This window comes from Lithobates pipiens, unplaced genomic scaffold (genome assembly GCF_037356315.1).
Source record: "Lithobates pipiens isolate NorthernLeopardFrog02 unplaced genomic scaffold, aLitPip1_a1.2 Scaffold_13, whole genome shotgun sequence".
NCBI lineage: Eukaryota > Metazoa > Chordata > Amphibia > Anura > Ranidae > Lithobates > Lithobates pipiens.
Genome location: NW_027507718.1, coordinates 295,004,832 through 295,025,079, shown reverse-complemented (window position 1 = coordinate 295,025,079; position 20,248 = coordinate 295,004,832). Strand labels below are relative to the sequence as shown.

Sequence of the window (20,248 nt, the reverse complement as noted above, 5' to 3'; positions counted from 1 at the left end):
ACCTAGTTATGTGACAATAGAGAATTAATATTCCCTATCATCTTCCTGATTCTCCTCCCTGCCAATCAGGAAGCGGGTTTTGAGGCCTGATTGGCTAGGAACTGTTAGGACTCCTGGCCAATCGGGTCTCAGGACCCAATTACTGTTTGGTGCCGCCCCCCTAAAGCATGCGCCCGGCTCCTAATCTACATGCAGGGCACCGGACGCATGGATTTCAATTTTTTTAAGCATGTGATTAGATCCTGAGGCTCTAATTGGCTTCAAAAAAGGGTGGGCTCAAGGCGCAGAGCACTGTGCCCCAAGCCCACCCAGTTGTGTGACAATAGCGGTATCGTCTTCCTGATTCTCCTCCCAATCAATCAGGAAGCGGGTCCTGAGACCCGCTTGGCCAGGGAGTCTTAGGACTTGGGTCTCAGGACCCACTTACTGTTCGGATGAGAGGAAAAGCAACAGCCCCAGAGCAAGGAGTAGCTGAAGTGAGGAGCAGCAGCCCTACCCCGGATCCTTGTCATATGCCTTCTAAGATAAAGAGGCCTCTGATCGTCCATCTCCCATGTGGGGGGATCGCCTGTCCATCACCCGCGGGGGGATTGCCGCCTTCCCATCCATCTCCTGCAGGGGGGGTAGTTGGTTTCCCCCCCAAAATATTAAGCACCAGCCACCACTGATTAAAAGTCATCTTTGGTTAAAGCTAACTTTTTGATGATGTGATCTCCTTCTGACTCTTCTGCTTTATCCTTTTTTCTTCTCTCTATTTTGCGGAAATCTCTTGCTAATGAGTGATACCATCTCCCAGTGTCCTAATCCTTGGCTTCTAGTGATGCAGAAAGAAGGGTTCTGAAAGGGACCTTAAGTGCTATAGGTATGCCCTGGAGAGATAGTGACATGGAGGAGACCAGTCACCTATATCAAAGCTAAATTGTCACATCAGCAGGAAATGATGCCATTATAACAGTCACCTGGCAGCATATTCTGTTCAATTATAACTAAGAGTATTCAGTGGCTCCATAAAAAAGCTCCCCAAAAATAAGGTGGAGGCACTTGCTTACAGTCTATCTCTGGGCAAAACGTTTTTTTTTTTAGGTGTAGAAAAGTCCCAGGGCCTTGAGGCCTAATGGTTACCCCCAGGGTTAAGGACAGCTGACATCCTTCTGTGTAGAGTGGGATACAAGGCATGGTGAGGGTAATGCAAAATATATTGATGGGCGCCAGACACTTCTTGAATGCAAAGAGATTTATTGTCTCTTAAACAAAACTATGGGAGAGCAGGTTGGGGCCAGGACACCCTTAAGTTGATGCAATGTGCATTGGCAGACTCCGAGACTTCTATAGGCAGGGAAAGGCATCCAGCTAGACACCATATCTGCATGAGTAGGACCGCTGTCTCCTATGGCAACAATCTTGAAACAATTTCTAACAAAGGTTGTACTGAATTCCTTCACTTCTTTTATAATCTCCTATTGTAGCGCTTCACTCATCTGAGCTCCCAGTCTATCACTCAGACTTGCTGAACCACTGACACTGGATCCGCTGAGCTCTTCCAATCTTCTCTCTCTGTATCTTCCTCAAGCATCACCCCCGCATCCCTGCTGGGTCCCTAGCTTGACACCCACAGATACTCTTCAAGCGTGACCCCACCGGCTTGCTTGGTCCCTGGCTTGGCACACAATAATGCTCTGCAAGCATCACCTCCACTGACTGGGTCCCTGACTTGACATCTGCTGAAGTTTCCACATTCTTCACCATCCCTAGTAATAAGGTGGATGGTACCTTAATGGCGACAGCTTCCCCTCTACCTCCGACCATGACAGGCTCTCCGACCAGCAGAACCGTTACTTCTGGTTGGACTGCAAGCCACAGTCCCAAACCTACACTGCTCTATTGCTTCCGGATAGACCCTCAGACAGCCTAGCAGCCAGATGTCCCTGGGATAGGCCTCAGGTCTCTGGCCTAGCAGCCCAGGGCAACACGAAACACATCCACCCAGACAGCCGTCCAGGAGGCATAGAACACAGATCACCTGACTCCACCAAAATAAATAGGCTCTCCCAGCATGCCAGGGGAACCAAGAAAATCCCTGCCCATTGGCTGAGACACCCATTCATTCCTAATCTGCCCTTGCAATGCCCTTGTCTTATCTAATGCCACCAGATACCCAGCCATCTAGTGACAGAAGAGAGAATTGCAACAATTCCAGAATTAGAAATAAATTGACCTCCTATCAATTGGCCATGGCAACTATCACTTGGCAAATACATTTACTAGCAACCTTGCTTAAACATTAGGGTGCTACATAGGTTTTGGATAGAGTGGGGATTGGTTAGATATTCTATCAAGGTTGTATTGCTGTCTGACTATTGTCAACAAGGAAAAAGTGAGGGGAAATCCAAAATTGTAGAAGTCTCTCCAGAACAAGAGCTGAGGCACAATCTAATGGGAACAGTTGTCTAATTAAAGGAATTCTCCTCACTTTAAGACATCTATACAACTTCCTATTGTATGACTGTAATGGGAAGAGACATTTCACCAATGGTACACACACACACACACACACACACACACACACACACACACACACACACACACACACACACACACACACACACACACACACACACAAACAATGACAAAAAGCAATCTGTCACGGTTTAACCCTTCCTTACTCTATCCAAAACTTAAAAAAGTGTTTAGGCTATAGACACACTTTGATTTTGGAGTATATCCAGGTATCAATTTTGTATTTTAATCAAAGAAACAATAAGACTAATTTACTAAAGAGAAATTACCAAGAGCATGGAAAGAATGCTATTTGTACACTTGCACTGAAGCCTGCACGAGTGTGTAGATATATATGTACATAGTGAACAGCAGTGACTGAATCTACGTAGTATATCAAACACAGTTGTTTAATTTGCATAGTCTGGCCATTGATTGCAGTATGTGTGTTGAATGTCCAAATAATGCTGCTTTTGTGCCTTCTGGTCTGATAAGGTGTGCATGCCAACATTTTATAAAAAGAAAAATAATAATAATAATACAAACCTGACAAGCCTGCTAACCAAATGAATGCTACAAGCAAAGAGTCCACGAAAAGAGACTCATATGCCACCTGTCCACAGTTATTTATTATTATTATTATTATCTCAACTACAAGCAGCAAGGTATGGAATAATGTTTATATACTTGCCATGGCCATAGAAGGCACATCTGCTTTATAATACTTCCAGCACATTGTGCCCTATGGCATTTTGAAGGATGCACTGTACATTATATACTCCTGTGCAGTGATCATGATCTTAGCAGTCGCTGGTTGCTGAGTGGTCCTCAATTATTTTAATAAAGTTCTTTGTTAATGCAGGTTTGGACAATGTGTTAGCTATATGTCTCTGTGCAAAGAATATGCAAGGGAGCGTTTCATTGTATAGAAATAATCCTTTAACTTGAGGTGTGTGTGTGAGACTCTTGCTGCACGTTCATTCATATTTAGTGGATCCAAGAACTAAATAATATTTGTGTAGTGTATGCAGCAAGTTTAAAAGAATAAGTAACTGGTTGAATGATCAGACAGGGAGTAATTGTAACTTGCGGTTCACTTAACAGGCGCAACATTAGAAGCAAAGGTGCAAAACAGGTTGCAGATGGCAAAGAACATGGAAACACTACAGAATAATATAAAACAGGGTCAGAATGGTGAAAAATATAGACTCTTCAAAGCAATGTCTCCTTTACTCAATCAGGGTGACATATTGCTGCATAGCAAAGTCTTTTTAAGGTTTTATATGCAGTGTTACCCCCTCATGAGCTGCTTGATGCCTGATAGTCCCACTGACACTGATACTGGGAGCATAGATATAGATTACCTGCACACAGCTATGGTTCAGTATCAAAATCCAATAATCAGACTGGTTAATGGTAAGTAAACCCAATATTTTGTCCTTGGTTTCAGTAAATAGCAGTATGCACATAAAAGATAAAGTAAAGGATTAGGTCTAACACATTTTACTAGACAATATGTTCACTAAACTATAGCAGCATAGAATTGAATTCAATACTGCTAAATTAGAGTGAACCTGGTAATTCACAAAATCAGCAATAAATAATCACATTAGAACACAGTAACAGCAATGATAATCAATACTGTAATAACCCTGTAAGCAATAGGCTGTATCCACTAAAATGCACTCTATATGAATGTCAGTGATGACATTTAAAACTCTTGAAAGGAGCACCTCTTACTATGAACAATAGCCAAGGAATTTGTGAAGCAATCTTCAGCCACCTAGTGTTTGGGCCCAGTCTTTATGGTGGTGCACATGAGTACTTTCCCTGTAGAGCAATCATGCAGTTAGTAATGCTGCTAATTAGATGGCCCTGTGTGTTCAGTCTCTGCTAGTAGCAACAGGTTAATGACAACAATGTCCTCTCAGCAGTCCCAGCGACACAGCTACAAGGGTCTTGCTGTTCAAATGTCAGATTACTTCTGGATCTACCTGGAGGGATTACAATCCTAGCACAGGGCCGCCAGTTTATAGCAGGTTGATGTGAACACAGGAGCAGAAATGTGCACACCTTGGCTTCCTAGCAACAATGAGGAAATCCCTCAGTATTCTGCCTGTGAAAATACAGCTCTCTCGCTCTCTCTTCATACCCAAATCGCATTGGGAATTGTAAACCAACAGTCCAATAACTGCCATAGTAAAATGCATTTCTCAAACTTCATCTCCCATGTTTTAATGCTGCCAACCATCAAGTCTCTTGAGCTCCTTCTGCTTGTCAGTTACCCCTTGTGGATGGAGATTAGGTAGTGCTAACCCATTCAGCTGAAGTTCCATTGGGATGCACAGAAAGCACTGTAGTACAGTGTCCTAAATAGCTTTCTGTCTCTAGCCAAGCACCTGGCTACACATAATAACAGAGCAAAGACGAGAACCGCTACATCAGTAAAACAGTTCAGATCACAACTACTTATTATCTTCATAGACAGAGTCTCTCATAGTGGAGTCCAGGGTAGCTCTGTTAACACAAGTGAACAGCTGGAGGGATCCACAGTCCAAGGACAAAGAGACCACTGGAACTGGAGTACTGGACAGAGAACAGAGGAGAGCCTCCAACTTGGCTGAAAATCACTTGCCCAGCTAACTCTGCCTCATCAGGTGTGGACTTTCTGAACTCCTGAGGAAGGGAAGCTGAGGAATGTATACTCCCCCAGCATGTAGTGGAACCCAAGCATGGTAAGTAAATAGGGACCTTGCTACAAAGTACTATCAGGTTCTGTTTAATCATATACCTTTAAGCCACAGTCATTAAAAAGCATTTCCGATTTCTCTTTTCAGGGTGCCCTAGTTCTCCATGATAGTGTGAGTGCATTTTGATTTTAGAATCATTTCAGTTTAGATCTTTTCAACTGAATTTTAGGCACACTGGTCATTCAATTTCATACAGAATTATAAACCATAACGGTGGAAAATTAAGAAATGAAGTAATGATTGCTAATTAAAAAGAGTAAGTGACAAGAAGTTAATGATTTTATTCTTTTATCAGGGATGTGTTAATGTTTTTAAGCTATAAAATTGTCAGGCAAACAGCAGAATTATTTTAGCTCATCTAATATTGAGCACCATTATATCCTTTGGGACTTGTGTAGACTGGCAAATGCAGCATGCATTCAGTTTGTATCTAAGTATGTCCAGGATCATTTACAGGTGCTTCTGCGTGTCTTCTAATCTGCTTTAAAGTGAATTCTCATTGTTTAATGAAAAAAGATGCTCCTGTACACAAGCGCCTTTTTTGAGTAATATAATCTTTATTTAACTTAAAAATTCATCCTCCAGGTATAAAAAAGTAAAATGCAGTTGCTGTCTTTCAATTTGTTCATTCTGTTATGTAGTGATCAGTGTCACTTATACTTGGTGTTCTAGCTAAGGTCTCTGTAATACGTGATTATACATTAATTACAGTCTTGTTAGCAGAATGTTAATACAGTACAGTAGATTGATTATTATTTGGTGAGAGAGAGAGCGACATTAGAAAAAAAAACTAAAGTGTCACCAGCTACAAGAATAAGGAAAACTAAAAAAAACTACAGCTTTCCTCTATGATTTTTAGGTGCAATCAGAATGAGTCTCAGGCTAGTAAACTAAGCTTGAAAGATGTTACTACCCTGTTCCAGGCACTTTGTTTCTCTGCCACGTTCTCATTACTTGGGTGCTGGCTGTCATGCCAATCTGTGCAAATGTTTGACCTAACCTAGAAGAAAGGGCACTGTATATGGAAATACATCTGTCCTCTTCCAATTGGAGCTTAATCTCCATTAATAAAGTCTGCTGAGATCTAAAGCTTTTTTATTTAATTCCTGGACACAGTAGGGGATGGTTTAAATCCCAGTTTTTTTTCTACACATCTATGTACCATTCAGAAAGCACAACTGGAAGTGAATGAAATCTCTCCAAAGTGGGGAAAATGTCCTCTTAGACAGCTGTCAGCAGAACAAGTTATTGGACAATGTATTTTTATTCATGTTCTTAAAAGTGTTTGTAAATTTGTAAAGTGTGATCTGAGACCAGAATGGAGGGAAAGGACCCCCCACCCCCCCCCCCTATACATAGTCTTATTGGGAAACATGCACAGCTGAAACTCTCAAACACCTTCTGTGTGCTGGTGGGGTATGGGGGCATCTCTTGAGATTCTGTGGTGTCAGAAGTGAGAAAATACCAACACTAAATCCTAGTAAACTCTGTGCTAATGCTTTGAAAAAAAATCATTGGAATATCAAAAAGAATTGTATCAAGAAAGGTTATAGAATCCGACTTAAACATGTAACCAATATCACAGTTAAAATAGCTGCTTCCACTAGTATCCACAGACAGATACTTCAAACATGTATACATACATAACTGTGCTATAATGCTATCCTTTTAAGAATAGTGAATATAATGCACATGCAATAGTAAATGCAATAAAAACAAACTCAGTGCAAAATCCAAACATAATCTCAATATAATTTGAATCCACCACAATATTATGTAATAGCCCGCTAAAACAAGTTCTCCGACTCCCAGTGGATCACCATCGGAGACACTCCTTCACCGCCATCACCATTAAAAATATGCCTCTTACCGAATCCATAGACTCCTTAGCTATGGAAGTCACAAGCACTCTTTCATAATATTAAGTAGATGGTAGCTGGCAAGGGAATCACTCCAACAACCCCAGGTTATTCCTCTTTACTTCCAGGAATGCTTATGTTATATGTATCTCATCAAAGAAAAGGCAATACATAGTGTAACCCCAAAAGTGAATCAAAATTTATTGTAAAAATAATGTACTAACAAAGCAGCAAAAGAAATATAGCTGGCCACATTTTTGCCATATGGCACACAGGCGTAGTGAGGTCAGACTGCATGCCCCTCCCTACGCATATTTCATCAAACATAACATCTTCAGGGGAAAACAGAAATGCTATGGCCTTCGGTACACCTGTCAGAAGAAAAAACAAATTGTTACCCCAGCTCTACTGCTAATGTGAAAGTCCATGTCAAAAGTGACTCATGCGGATCGCAAAGGGAGAGGTAGCAGAAATGACATGCTGCGCTTTGGATACAGGCTAGTACACACTATACAGGGAAATGTTTTGTTCATTTTTCATTTCAGAGGTTTACCGTCACTTTAGGTGACAACTCAAATTTTTGGATGTTGCCTTACTTGAACTCCTAGTGAAAAAAAGTCACCACAAAAAATAGAGAGGGTAAAACGCTCTCTCAGATAACAACAAAAACCCTGACTGGGGTTCTAACCCCTCACCTCTTTATATTAAGCATATAAAATATATAGACATATAGATACCCATATAGAGACACTTTAAATTCTATTTAGAATGAAATGCTTCACAAGGAGGAGAATCTGATGCATGTGGATCAGTCCATTTTTCATGGTTTGCATCCTCTATTTAATTCTACATGTATTTGCATATCCATATATTCTTAGAGCAACTAAAAATCAGAATGATTACAATGCTTGTTTTGAATATAATGCGTCTTTTCACTGGTCAATATCTATTTGATCTTGTACAAAATCACAATCTATTTTATTGGCATAATTTTAGTTCTACAATGCTGTTTGACTGTAGATTTTATGAACTGTGTTATGAAACTCTTGTGTTCAAACTTTTCATATAAATTATTTGATAACAATAAACATTTTTTTTTTCCAAAACAAGGCTTTTTGTCTTCAACAGTAAATTATAGGCAAATACATTTGCTTTGCTTTCAGGTTTAGTCGCAGAGAGAATCTGGAAACAGATGTTCTCCAGTCTCCTCCTGCTCTCAAAGGTTCACCAGTTTATCATGGTCCCATGCTCCCCAGAAGAATGGTAGAGCCCAGTGACCTTCATGGGCTTGGCAGCAGAGAAAGTGGGATGCACTTTGGGAGCCCTATATATATATGATCCTGCTGTGGTGCTGACTTCTTTTACTGGATCTGTTATTGGATGGCCAACAAGGGCAACAGTCTGAGCACTGGTATCCCTCACCTGTGTGACTAGGTGAAAGAGCTGAGCGCAGACTGCATCGATATTATACATGAGAGTAGCGAATAAATTCAGCAGCAGTGCAGCACTGTTGCCACACCATCACAGGAAGTTCCATTCGGTGGACTTCATCAAGCTCAGTGCGTATTTCTGGGACTTTGTAGGGGATTAAGAGAAAACTGTTAGTGCAGATGAATTTATAATTAACTTTCACTAAAGTGCTACAGCATATTTGTTTAATAGAAGGCCATAGTTTTCCTTTAGTTATACTTTTAATAGCTTAGATATATATTTATTACTTTTAATTGTGTATGCACATGCAAAAGACATAATTCCTGAGAACCAGTCTATATGAACAATAATCTATAGACAGTTTTAACTCAACAATCAGACTCATACGTAAAATCCAATGTAACTTATTCCAGGCTGTCATTATAAAGATGTTTTTCTGGGCTAATTTTGCTGATGAAAGGCTTTTCTGACACAAAGGCTCCTTACTCTTCAAAAGCTCTATTTACTCAGCAAAGGTAAAACCAAAATTAACCTTGACCATAGAAAGACTGGGGATGTCTAACTAATGGTGGCCATGCATGCTTTGATAAATGATCAATGTGTTTCTCTAACGAATAATCTATCTATAGTTGACAACCTAATTTTTATCAAGTTGCACAACGATCAAATAATAAAAACAAAGAATGCATGACATCTACTGTATAAGGAGACTAGACTGACAGGAGCAAAACAGAGGGGGCATTAACTGCAGGGAAAACCCAAATCCATTATATAACATCAAATAATACTAGCACCAGTGGTATCACATATACCAATGTATTTGGTACACCTACTGTATCTGGTATTGGATATGAACCTCTTCTGCCTACATAATTCAGTTATTTGCAGCATAAATTCTGTAAGGAATTAGAGATGTTTCCTGGTCGATGCTGACTCCATAGCATCACATAGCTCCTTCTTATTTCTCAGTCACACATTAGAAGCTGTGACTGTCTCTGTCTATTTTATCCCATAGAATTCATGCTGTGTAAACCAAATATTGACCCTAATATCTGCATGTTAAAGCACCAGCTCACTCTCCGTGGTATTTATAGAGGGAGTAATGATTGCCACCAACTTTGTTGGCACCAACCAACCTGAACTTCAAACATTGCTGTTTTTGTTTATGTATGTGTACCCAGGAGCCAGTGGTAGTTTTAGGTACTCTGCTCTCTTTAGCCCTAGAGGATGCCTCACTCAAGCTGACAGCACCAGAAAACCTTGGCTGGGAACTCCCAACAGGCATACAAAGATTGCACACACTGTCTTTTAAAAAAAACAAAGCAGATTGTACTTCAGTGTCAAGGCATGTAAACATTACTAAAACAAATACAATTAAACTATACTGCAGTAGAAAGAACATAAACAGTAGCTCTCTGAATGTGAGGTTTCACCTCAAGTGACCAAGAAGAATTCTAACAAAAAAAAAAAAGATAAGACAGGCAAGGTTACTTGAGGGCTCTCAGACCAAGGGGCTAGGCCTTGAGAGCTCGTCAGCAACTCGGTTCTGCTCCCAGTGGAACAATTTGGACAGTGAATTTCTGAAGGCAATGTTGGCATGCAAAATTTGCAATACAAAAGGGTGAGGGTGTAGATGACTCGAAGGGGTTGCACTCAAGAGCGGCCTAAAGTAAAACCAGGCTAGATGGGTACGGAGGCACCTTATCACATCCAGACAGGGACTGAAGCCATTCAAAAATATAATTGAAAGTATAAAGTTTGAAGTATTAGGTAGCTGCGAGGTGGGGCAGATGGAGAGCTAAACAAAGTCAGTGTTCTGGAATATTGATGACTTAGAGACCTGTATTTGGCTCTGATAACTGTTGCCTAATTGAGAAAATAGCAGCAGACGTGATAGGTTTCAAAGTGACAATAAAAGGGGTTGATTTGTTATCAGATTTAGGCTGCAGGAAAGGGTTAACAGATAGTTTTAACTATAAAGCAGGTCCGAGATCCTGTCACTGGATCCCCTTGTGAGAGTCCTCAAGCAGCAGCAAGTAGTCTGTATGGTGGGAGGCTCCCCTAAACAGTGATGCAACGATGTCAACAGAAGCAAAACTTGAACAGCGATTCTGGTTGGTGGATGCCCATGTTCCCAATGTTCCCAATCAGCTCCCAGGTTTGGCATCCAGCACAGCAGTACACTCTTTGGCTCTGGCATGGCCCAGCCTGGTACAGTTCAGCTGGCACAGCACAACACAGCTTGACGCAGCATGACTCACACACTCCTTCCTGTTGGTGCATTTTCCCCAACTGCCCAGCTCCTTCCCAGGCTTGTACCTATATATCATCCCTCCACTCTCCAGGTGCTCATGGGCCTTGTAGTTGCCGCCCCAGAATGACTGTAGATAGGATCCGCCTTCAGAACCCCATCTCCCAGGCTGCCCCTGGCAATTGTATTCCAGTCACAGAAAGGCCAAACAAATTGGATCTGCCATCTTGTGGACAAAAAAGTTCTGCATCTCAGTAACAATGCCCAGTGTTACATATATTGCTTGGGTGGAGGTGGGATTAGAAATCCGCACAAAAAAAAGATAACATTATTTTATGAAACTGCATTTCTGCCAAGATCAACAGGTATTTTCGGAACTTGCTGAAAATGATTTGAGCATGAAAAAAATAAAAACAAATCAACCACTACATCAAAGGACTGGTAAGCTGTAAGATAGTAAATGTTTGTTCTTGGGTTTAGTTATAATTTAAGTTGTCCAGTTTTGATGATCTTGTGCTTACTGTAGTCTCATTTTATTTTCCTCAGTTTGCAGGAGTGGAGCCTGTTTTTTTATTCTGCTACTTCTACTAGCCACTATTGTAACACGTGTTTTTAAGTCTTCAAAGTGTAGCACACAGAAAGACCAGTAGGTCAGTAGTTTCTGCAAATGTTTCTAAATATCTAGTGTATCTATCTATCTATCTATCTATCTATCTATCTATCTATCTATCTATCTATCTATCTATCTATCTATCTATCTATCTATCTAGTCATACAGTGTCTTGAAAAAGTATTCATACCTTCTTGAAATTTTCCACATTTTGTCATGTTACAACCAAAAACGGAAATATGTATTTTATTGGGATTTTGCGTGATAGACAAACACAAAGTGAAACATAATTGTGAAGTGGAAGGAAAATTGTAAATAGTTTTCAAAATGTTTTACAAATAAATAGCTGAGAGTGTAGTGTACACTTGTATTCAGCCCCCTTTACTCTGATATCCTAACTAAAATCTAGTGGAACCAATTGCCTTCAGATGTCTCCTAATTACTAAATAAAACTTTTGGCGCTATTTAAATCATTAATAATAATAATAATAAACAAATATCCCAAGCTTTGAACATTTTACGGAGCCCTGTTCAATCCATCATCCGAAAAGAGAAAGAGTATGACACAACTGCAAACCTACCACACATGGCTGTCCACCTAAACTGACATGCGGGGCAAGGAGAGCATTAATCAGAGAAGCAGCCAAAAAGTAAATCTGGAGGAGCTGCAAAGATTCACAGCTCAGGTAGGAGAATCTGCCACAGGACAACTATTAATCGTGCACTCCACAAATCTGGCCTTTATGGAAGAGCGGCAAGTAGAAAGCTATTGTTGAAAGAAAGCCATAAGAAGTCCCAGTTGTAGTTTGCAAGAAGCCATGTGGGGGACACAGCAAACAAGTGGAAGAAGGTGCCCTGGTCAGATGAAACCAAAATTGAACATTTTGGCCTAAAAGCAAAACTGGCGAAAAAAGTGACACTGTACATCACCCTGAACACACCATCCACACTGTGAAACATGGTGGTGGCAGCATCATCTTGTAGGGATACTTATTTTCAGCAGGGACAGGGAGGCGCTTCAGAGTTGATGGGAAGATGGATGGAGCCAAATACAGGGCTACCTTAGAAGAAAACCTGTTAGAGTCTGCAAAAGTCTTGAGACTGGGGCGGTGGTTTACCTTCCAGAAGGACAACAACCCTAATCATACAGCTAGAGCTCCGACCTGGTTTAGGTCAAAGCATATTCATGTGTTAGAATGGCCCAGTCAAAGTCTAGACCTAAATCCAATTGAGAATCTGTGACAGGACTTAAAATAGCTGTTCATGGACTCTCCCCATCCAATCTGACAGAGGTTGAGCTATTTTGCAAAGAGGAATGGGAAAAAAATTCACTCTCAAAGCTGGTAGAGACATACCCTAAAAAGATTTGCAGCTGTAATTGCAGCAAAACGTGGTTCTACAAAGTACTGACTATAAATTAAATTGGAAACCATTTATCATTATGTGCCACTTTGTGTTGGGCTATCGCATAAAATCCCAATAAGATACATTCAAATTTTTGGTTGTAACATGACACAATGTGGAAAATTTCCAGTTGTATGAATATTTTTCAAGGCACTGTAAATTTGAAATTACACAGAGCAGAGAACTCTTCCCCCTCCACCATATGACAATTCCGGACCAATGACTTATCATGTTGGAGCACTTTTTCAAGGCACTGTATATGTTTTGAAAGTTTGGAGGTCCACATGTCCAATTATTTTACTTATGCCCAGTGGGGATCAGTTACTATGTCCAGTGGTGATCTCCCCGTCCAGTGGTGATCTCCCCGTCCAGTGACAGCCCCTGTGTACACTTGCAGTGCCAGTAGCCAAATGTAATTAATCTTAGTAAACAGCGGTGGCCCTGGTCTTAGTGGGCAATTACATTGTTACCCGCTTGAAAAGTGCGCTGATCACTGCCATTTTTTCTCAATCTAAAGGGTCACATTCGAGCACTTTGTGCCTGCAGGAAGCAATATGCTTCCAACCAGTTAAAGAGCAATCTTCTAGTGTTTAATTTCTATCAGGTCTTGCAGTATAAGTGGTTACATCCATATTGTCCAAACATATGAATGATAATGTATCCTTTTTTAGGTTCTAAGTATGTGGGGGGTTCATAGTTATATAACAGCATAAAACTCTCCACCATCCATTCCCCTCTCCATATCTGTAATGCTTTTGCTACCTTTGCTTTCTTACTCTCTGATCCTTGGATTCTCAGCCTACCTTTTAATTAAGATCCTTGCAGTACGTCCAAAGTCAGCACTGCAAGAGAGTAGCATTTCAACTACTCACAACAGCCGTGTGACCGGTGACTAGATCTTTTTTCTAGAGACCTAGAGTATAGCTTTACTCTCAGCTTGACTGACAAATCAATAATTAGTGGCAGTAGTTGTAAATTCAACATTCTGACAAACCAATTCCAAAAACATTATTCAGTGCTGTAAATACCTAATTATGACCAAGGTATCCTAAGGCTATATTTTACAAAATACTTAAAAAATTAATTTACATATATATACTCTATGGTTCAACCATGATAACATTTTCCATCTTTTTTTTATAAGGGTTGCTAGGGGCTGTTAAGCTTTTAAGAGTTTTCAGCTCTGTAAACGGCTTTTCATCATTGTTTCTTGTATTAAGTGTTGATCATAAAGCTTAGCCTAGAGCAGCTACATTAGCAATGCTATTTTTTCATGTACTCTACAGTACATCCATGTGAAAGGTCAAATGATCACTGTGGGAGCACTACAGACAGGGTATTCTAATCTTCACAGCCTTTAACACCTTGTCCCCAAAGAAAACATAACAGTATTGACTCTGAAACAATGTTGTTTCTACTCTAACAAATATAGATCCTTTGCTTTCTGTGTGAGATGCCAATTTTATTTTGGCTTTAAATTGGTTTAGACAGCAGTGTGAGGATAGCATAAGAAACAGAATGAATGTTTTTCACTGCAAAGATTAAGGAGAAAGTTATTAGCCAGATGCAGAATGAAGTTTTTGGGAATATATTCTGCTGTAAAGTTGCACTGGATAGCAGGATTGTGGATGGTTGGATGGTGAATATGTGTCATCTACTATAGGTTTTTCATCTGCACATGGTGCATGGGCCCTACATGATTGACTTATATGGAGAAAAAACAAACTTGTTGTTTTTAGCTTTGGGTGGGGATAAACCTTCATTCCTTGGTTCACATCTTATCTGGTAGCCAGACCTCCTTATCAATCTCACTTGTGCACAGGCCTTCATATGTGGTAACTGATTCAGGGCACTCATTCTTGCTCTCTCTGATATGTGAGTATGCCGCTGTAATAAAAGGCTGATTGCTGGCATAACACTAAAAATGTACAAGTGTTGTTTGTTTTGGGGTACCCATTAGGTAACATCCTGTTAGTCACTAATTTAGTTGAGTTAGTTAGTAGCTAAAGTGAACAATTATTCAGTTATATTTTATGCTATGGACTTGCTGTGCAAAGCCTTCCTACATTGAAACTATATATATTGCCTTGCTGAATAAATGCGCAAGAGAAGCTTTCTTGGACTGTTCCTGAGTGTCCTTGTCTTGTGCTTGGTTTACGCTTGCTGATGCCAGTTAAGAATGTCCTCCTATTATACATATATGTAATTTCAAGGGTGAGATCCATGTGAAATGCTCAGTTACTATATTACATTATTTTACAGAGCACCAACATCACAAACCACAGCATCTGCAGTTAGCAAAGAAAACTGAGACAGAACATTATGTGCATCCAAGATTAAAAGTAAGCTGTAAATTCAAAAAGATCAAGTTAGTAAAAGTATTTTCAGGTGTTCTGGCCCCCCATGAAAAATATCAAATACTGTAGCTATTGACCATGAATATTAGGACACTTACCTGTCCAGGGTTCCCACGATGTCGGCACCCCAGTCGATTTTCAGATTGGCTGTTGGGTGCTGCTGACGCCATTCTTGGTAAGGGAAACTTGCAAAGCCTGCTGCGTTTTCTAATTGGCACGGCGGCAGAGGAAGGAGGAGGGTGATCGAATTTCTGAAGTACGGCACCACTAAAAATGGTGAAGGGGGACCTTCCAAAAACAGGTCCCCCTTCCCCCTCACCCCTGAAAGGTGCCATATGTGTCACCAGAGGGGGGAGGAGACAGATAAGCGTAAGTTCCACTTTTGAGTGGAACTCTGCTTTAAGTAGAGCTATGGCTTAATATTACTTACTTACTAAACAAATGGGATGTGGCACTTAATTATCTTGTAACTGCAACTGCACTAACAATTTTCTTTTAGTCCCCTGCAAGGTTCCAGAAATATCCAGACTGATTCAGACTGCACACAAATCAGCATCCCCTAAATCTAAATGGTCATAACTTAATATTTGAATGGATTATGGTTCAGTGGTTTTACTGGTCCCAGTCAAGACAACAATACACTATGTTAGAATCTGATGTTGTATATATCAAACGTAATCAAAGCAAAAATTTCATTGTTAGTAATTGTTACAACCCTAGTAGCCTCAAAAAAACACTGGTTGGCTTATCTACTTTTTTTTTTTTTTTTTACAGAAACCTAGGTCATAACTTCAGAAGCTTATAAGAAGATTTTTTTTCCAAAAAGCAATATTAAAATGATACTTTTTTCTTATTAGAATTATTATTGATGTGGTTATTATTGTACACCTCAGTTTATTAAGTAGGCAGTTGCAATTAAATAGTACAATACACTAAACACTGAAATTCAATTGACTAAAGAGTAAACTGAATAAAGAATAAGTGTCTGCTCCTCTGGAGGAGCTATATGTTTCCTGTCTGAATGAAAGCTGATTCACAGTACAAGTATATGCCCTTAGAGATAGGTATTATGCAAAAAAGGGGAATGAGTGGAAGAAAGGAAAAAAGTGGAAGAGAGCATCATTTATTTTAGGCCCCAGCACCCCCTTTGGTTGTGGTTCATTTGAGCAGCAGAACTTAGAGTGGCACTCCAAAAAAGTTCTTACATGTTACAGCTTAAAAATGTCTACTATATTATAAAATTAAGCTTTTAATACAACAATATTAATCAAAGTGAAGAAGATTCCCACTTGCCCCACCACTTGTAATACCACTTGTAATACTGATCATTGGTATCTTAAACAGCCAAGATTGCTGAATACTCTTTTGTGCATTTCAGATGCCTAGTTCCCTTCTGTGCTCTGTGGTTTCATTGAGGTAGAGGACTAGATTAGGTTAGACTGAATCACTGTATGCAGCAGGGAGTAAGGCATCCAACAATCTTGAAATTGTTGAATGCAAAAAGTACTTAGCCATTATAACACTTCAAGTTAGGAATTATCAATTGTGTGAGTGTCGGGGACAGATAAGCATTATATCTTACATGCTGGGCTCATTTTAAGATTTGTTAAGTATTTTACACCAGTGACAGAGCCCCTTTAAAACATTTCTCAATATGTTTGCAATTAAAGACACATTGATAAAAACTTACCTTGACATCATTCATTTTCATTCTGGTTCCTTCTTTACCCACAAAAATGTCATCAATATCCACAAGAATATATCTATCCAATGACAAGGTAAACTTCTTTTCAGAAAGGAAAGATATAGCATCTACAAAAATGAGTTTGTGTAGCCAAAAGTTCAAATTATTGCCAAAAAACATCCTTTGAATACCATCTTGAAACCCCAAATCATGAATGACTGTGGCAAATAAGGACATTTTAGACAACTGAGGTGGGTCACCAACAGGCATTTTAACTTTTGTAAAAACTATGGGTTGATAAAATGAGTGGTTAACCTCGAACACTGTCCACTCATTTCCAAGCAAAGGCCCTTTAGGTGTTTTTGTAGGTTTTGTTATATGAAGTAATGGTGTTGTAGGATTGATACAAAAAGTCTTGACAGCCATGTTGCTGTGGATCATAAATGGGAAGCCCTTTTGGTGAAAAGTTTGAATGTTGCTCTCTGTGCCTTTAAGGAATCCAATGATACTAACGCCATATTGAAGGCAGTACTTGTCCAGAAGTTCCTTATTCCATGTGTCCATGTTGATGTATTTCATAAAGTTTTCATATATAATAAGTGCATATTTTCCAATGTGATTATCCGTTAGTGGTAGTAGGTCTCCCTTTCCCGGAGCTATTTCTGCATGGAATTTAAACCTGCTGGATTCTAAAATTCCAATAATGTCCTGGCCAAGTTGGGAATACTGACTCTCTATAAAAACCAATATAACAGACTCGGTTAATAAAGAAACTGATGGCTTTCCAGTTCTGTGTTCCAATAAGTTATAAGGTAAAGATTCAATATCTCCACATTCAATTTCCATGGATGCTTCTGATATTTCATTGTCTTGTTTATAGCCAGTGTACAAGTAATAGGCAGAAATGACAATGCTTACCATGCAAAAAGTGGCAAGCAGGAGAATTGTTCTTTGAAAATGTCTGTGAAATTTCATGATATAACTCATGCTGAGCTAATTGTTATACAGAAGTGTCACTGAACAAATAGGACTTAGTATTTCACTCCGGTCCAGCCAGATGATTTATGTAACCATTGCAGCACATCTGTCGCTTTCCAAAACACTTCAGAGAATGTGAAAACTAGAAGAAAGAGGAAAAAAATATGTTTTTATTTACATCATGCTTACATTTTATATGCTGCTTGTGACATAATTCATTTTGGAAAAACAGCTGTCAGCCTGTAAATTTATGAAACGCGTATGCTAGGGCACCTGACAGAAACACTAAACTGGGGAAATGTATAATTAAAAGCATATGCAAGCTACTTACAGTCATAAAACGCTATATTGTGTGTCATATAGCAGCCAAAAAGTCCCCATTTAAGAGGCTCCCTGCTTACAGTTTGTCTACTGCAAACATTTCTCAGATGTCAGTCAGGATATTGATTAGAAATACTGTATAAATATAAAGTTGTTTTAGCCATAGCCGATCAGAAGACCTGTACTGGCTGACCACATAACCTTTTATGTCTGCAGCAATGGCATTTTTTTTGATCATTTACAAAACATTTCTGTATACTCTATTGAGCAATGTATATTAGATTACAGGAAGTATGCTGAATTTTTTTTCTGGTTCACAATGACAAAGATTGTATATCAAATCTTCCTTTAAAATACACATTGGAGGATCTAGGGAGCTTATAACAATTGTTTTGCAGCTCCATAACTTATATAATAATAGCTCTCAAAAAAAACAAAAAACTTTTTATAGCATTTAAGAAATTGTGAGAGCACCAAAATAACACAAAACAAGAACAATTCCCACGTTCTGAATCCAAGCTTGATGCTGGTTTATTCTTCATTCTTATTAGTGTCTCTTTTTACCTTTTCCCAATACAGTTAGATTGTGTTGCATGCAACCCACCAAAGTATTCTATGTTATGTATTTTTCTTTTTTTTTATAGTTGCTTGACTGTAGCATACAGATAGCTCTCTGTATTTACTTCTACATCTACTGAAGAAGATCTTTACCCTGCCTAGGAGTATTCCAGGTCCCAGCTTCTACTAAGACAGCACCAAACATCTCTGGTGATAAGTTTTGTCCCCAATGAGAAGCCTATTCCCCAACTCAAGCAGCTCAAAAAGCTGACAGAGCCATTCACAATTAGTTAACTTCATCAAGCTATTTTGTGACGTTAGAGCAGTGAAGGGATTATATGGGAGGTGAAATAAAATGCATGATTGTGGTAAAAGGGATTGAAGAAGGTTTCTAACAATATATGTCCAATGTAAAAGACAAGTTCACTTTATTTTTTTATTTTTTTAAATGCACATTTTTTTCGCAACTAAGGGCGGGCGGTGACTGTAGCAATGGGAACATGTACCATGTTCCACCCCTTTTTAGGAAAATGTGTCCTTTAAGAGTGTTTGGCAGACAGGCATAGGCAAGCAATTGTCATTTATTCTGCAAGTTTCATCTCATGCCACTAGGTGGCTTAAAGCCCAGCTCCAGACACATTTTTTTTTTTTTTTATGTTTGTTGGATGGAGTGGAGAAGGATTGTTCCTGTGTGCTTATTGGGGATATTTCCCCTCACTTTCTGCCTGGACATAAAGTGGTGGGAAACCCCTCCAATGTAGACACAGACAAAAAAAAACTGTATTAGTAAAGTGAGAAAATTGTAGACATTCTGACAATATTTTAATGGTTGTGAAGGGACATGCTGATAGCTGGAGAGAGCAAGGCGACAGAGAGATGAGCTAATCAGTCTGCTAATTATCCTTCATTGTCCAGTCACAGGTTGGGAGTGGGGGGTTTTGGAAGGAGGAGTCATGCCTCTGACGTTACCCACGGCTATCTTTCTGAACGATGTGGATTGTTCTTTCACTAAGCACTTTGTTATGCACTTTTGAAAAAGTGGCATCTTTCTAAGTGTGTTATTTAAACTTTTTTTTTTTTAGTATAATAAAATTAGCAGAGAGCACTTTTCGTCCCTCTCTTGGTTTTTTATGTACACTTATTGCATCTGATGCATCTGATGTGTCCGAGGATTGTTTAGCCTGGAATTGTGGTGTTAACATGCCCAGTGTTACCTTTAATAGGTAAAAATTATTAAAGGTAAAGCTTGTTATGACCATCCTGTCGATTCAGGGGTCATGTCCATAAGGTGAGTGGCCACGATTGCTTTTGGTGATGGAATTGAGCTCTGTCTGCACCTGAAGGATGTGTTCGACATGTTTTAAACTTACTGGTCATCTTTGTGGAAAATTGGAGTTATATGAACTTTACATGAATGTTTCATTCATTGCACTGCACTTTTATGATATGAAGATTTTTTTTTGTTTACAAAAGCTTTATTTGTCAGTTAGAAAGTACAAATAAAATGCATACAATAATGTTTCTCAGTAGAGAGAGAAAAAAAAAGTTA

The 20,248-nt window shown here is 39.3% G+C and overlaps 1 protein-coding gene across 1 annotated transcript in view; it reads right to left on the bottom strand.

Moving 5' to 3' along the window:
- Nucleotides 1-20,248, bottom strand: part of LOC143974941 (bifunctional heparan sulfate N-deacetylase/N-sulfotransferase 3-like) — a 375,710-nt gene that overhangs the window by 231,293 nt on the left and 124,169 nt on the right. The window contains exon 2 of the mRNA XM_077476811.1: nt 16,849-17,962. Coding sequence (XP_077332937.1) covers nt 16,849-17,829 — 981 coding nt within the window. The 5' untranslated portion in view covers nt 17,830-17,962. The remainder of the gene's footprint in view (nt 1-16,848; nt 17,963-20,248) is intronic.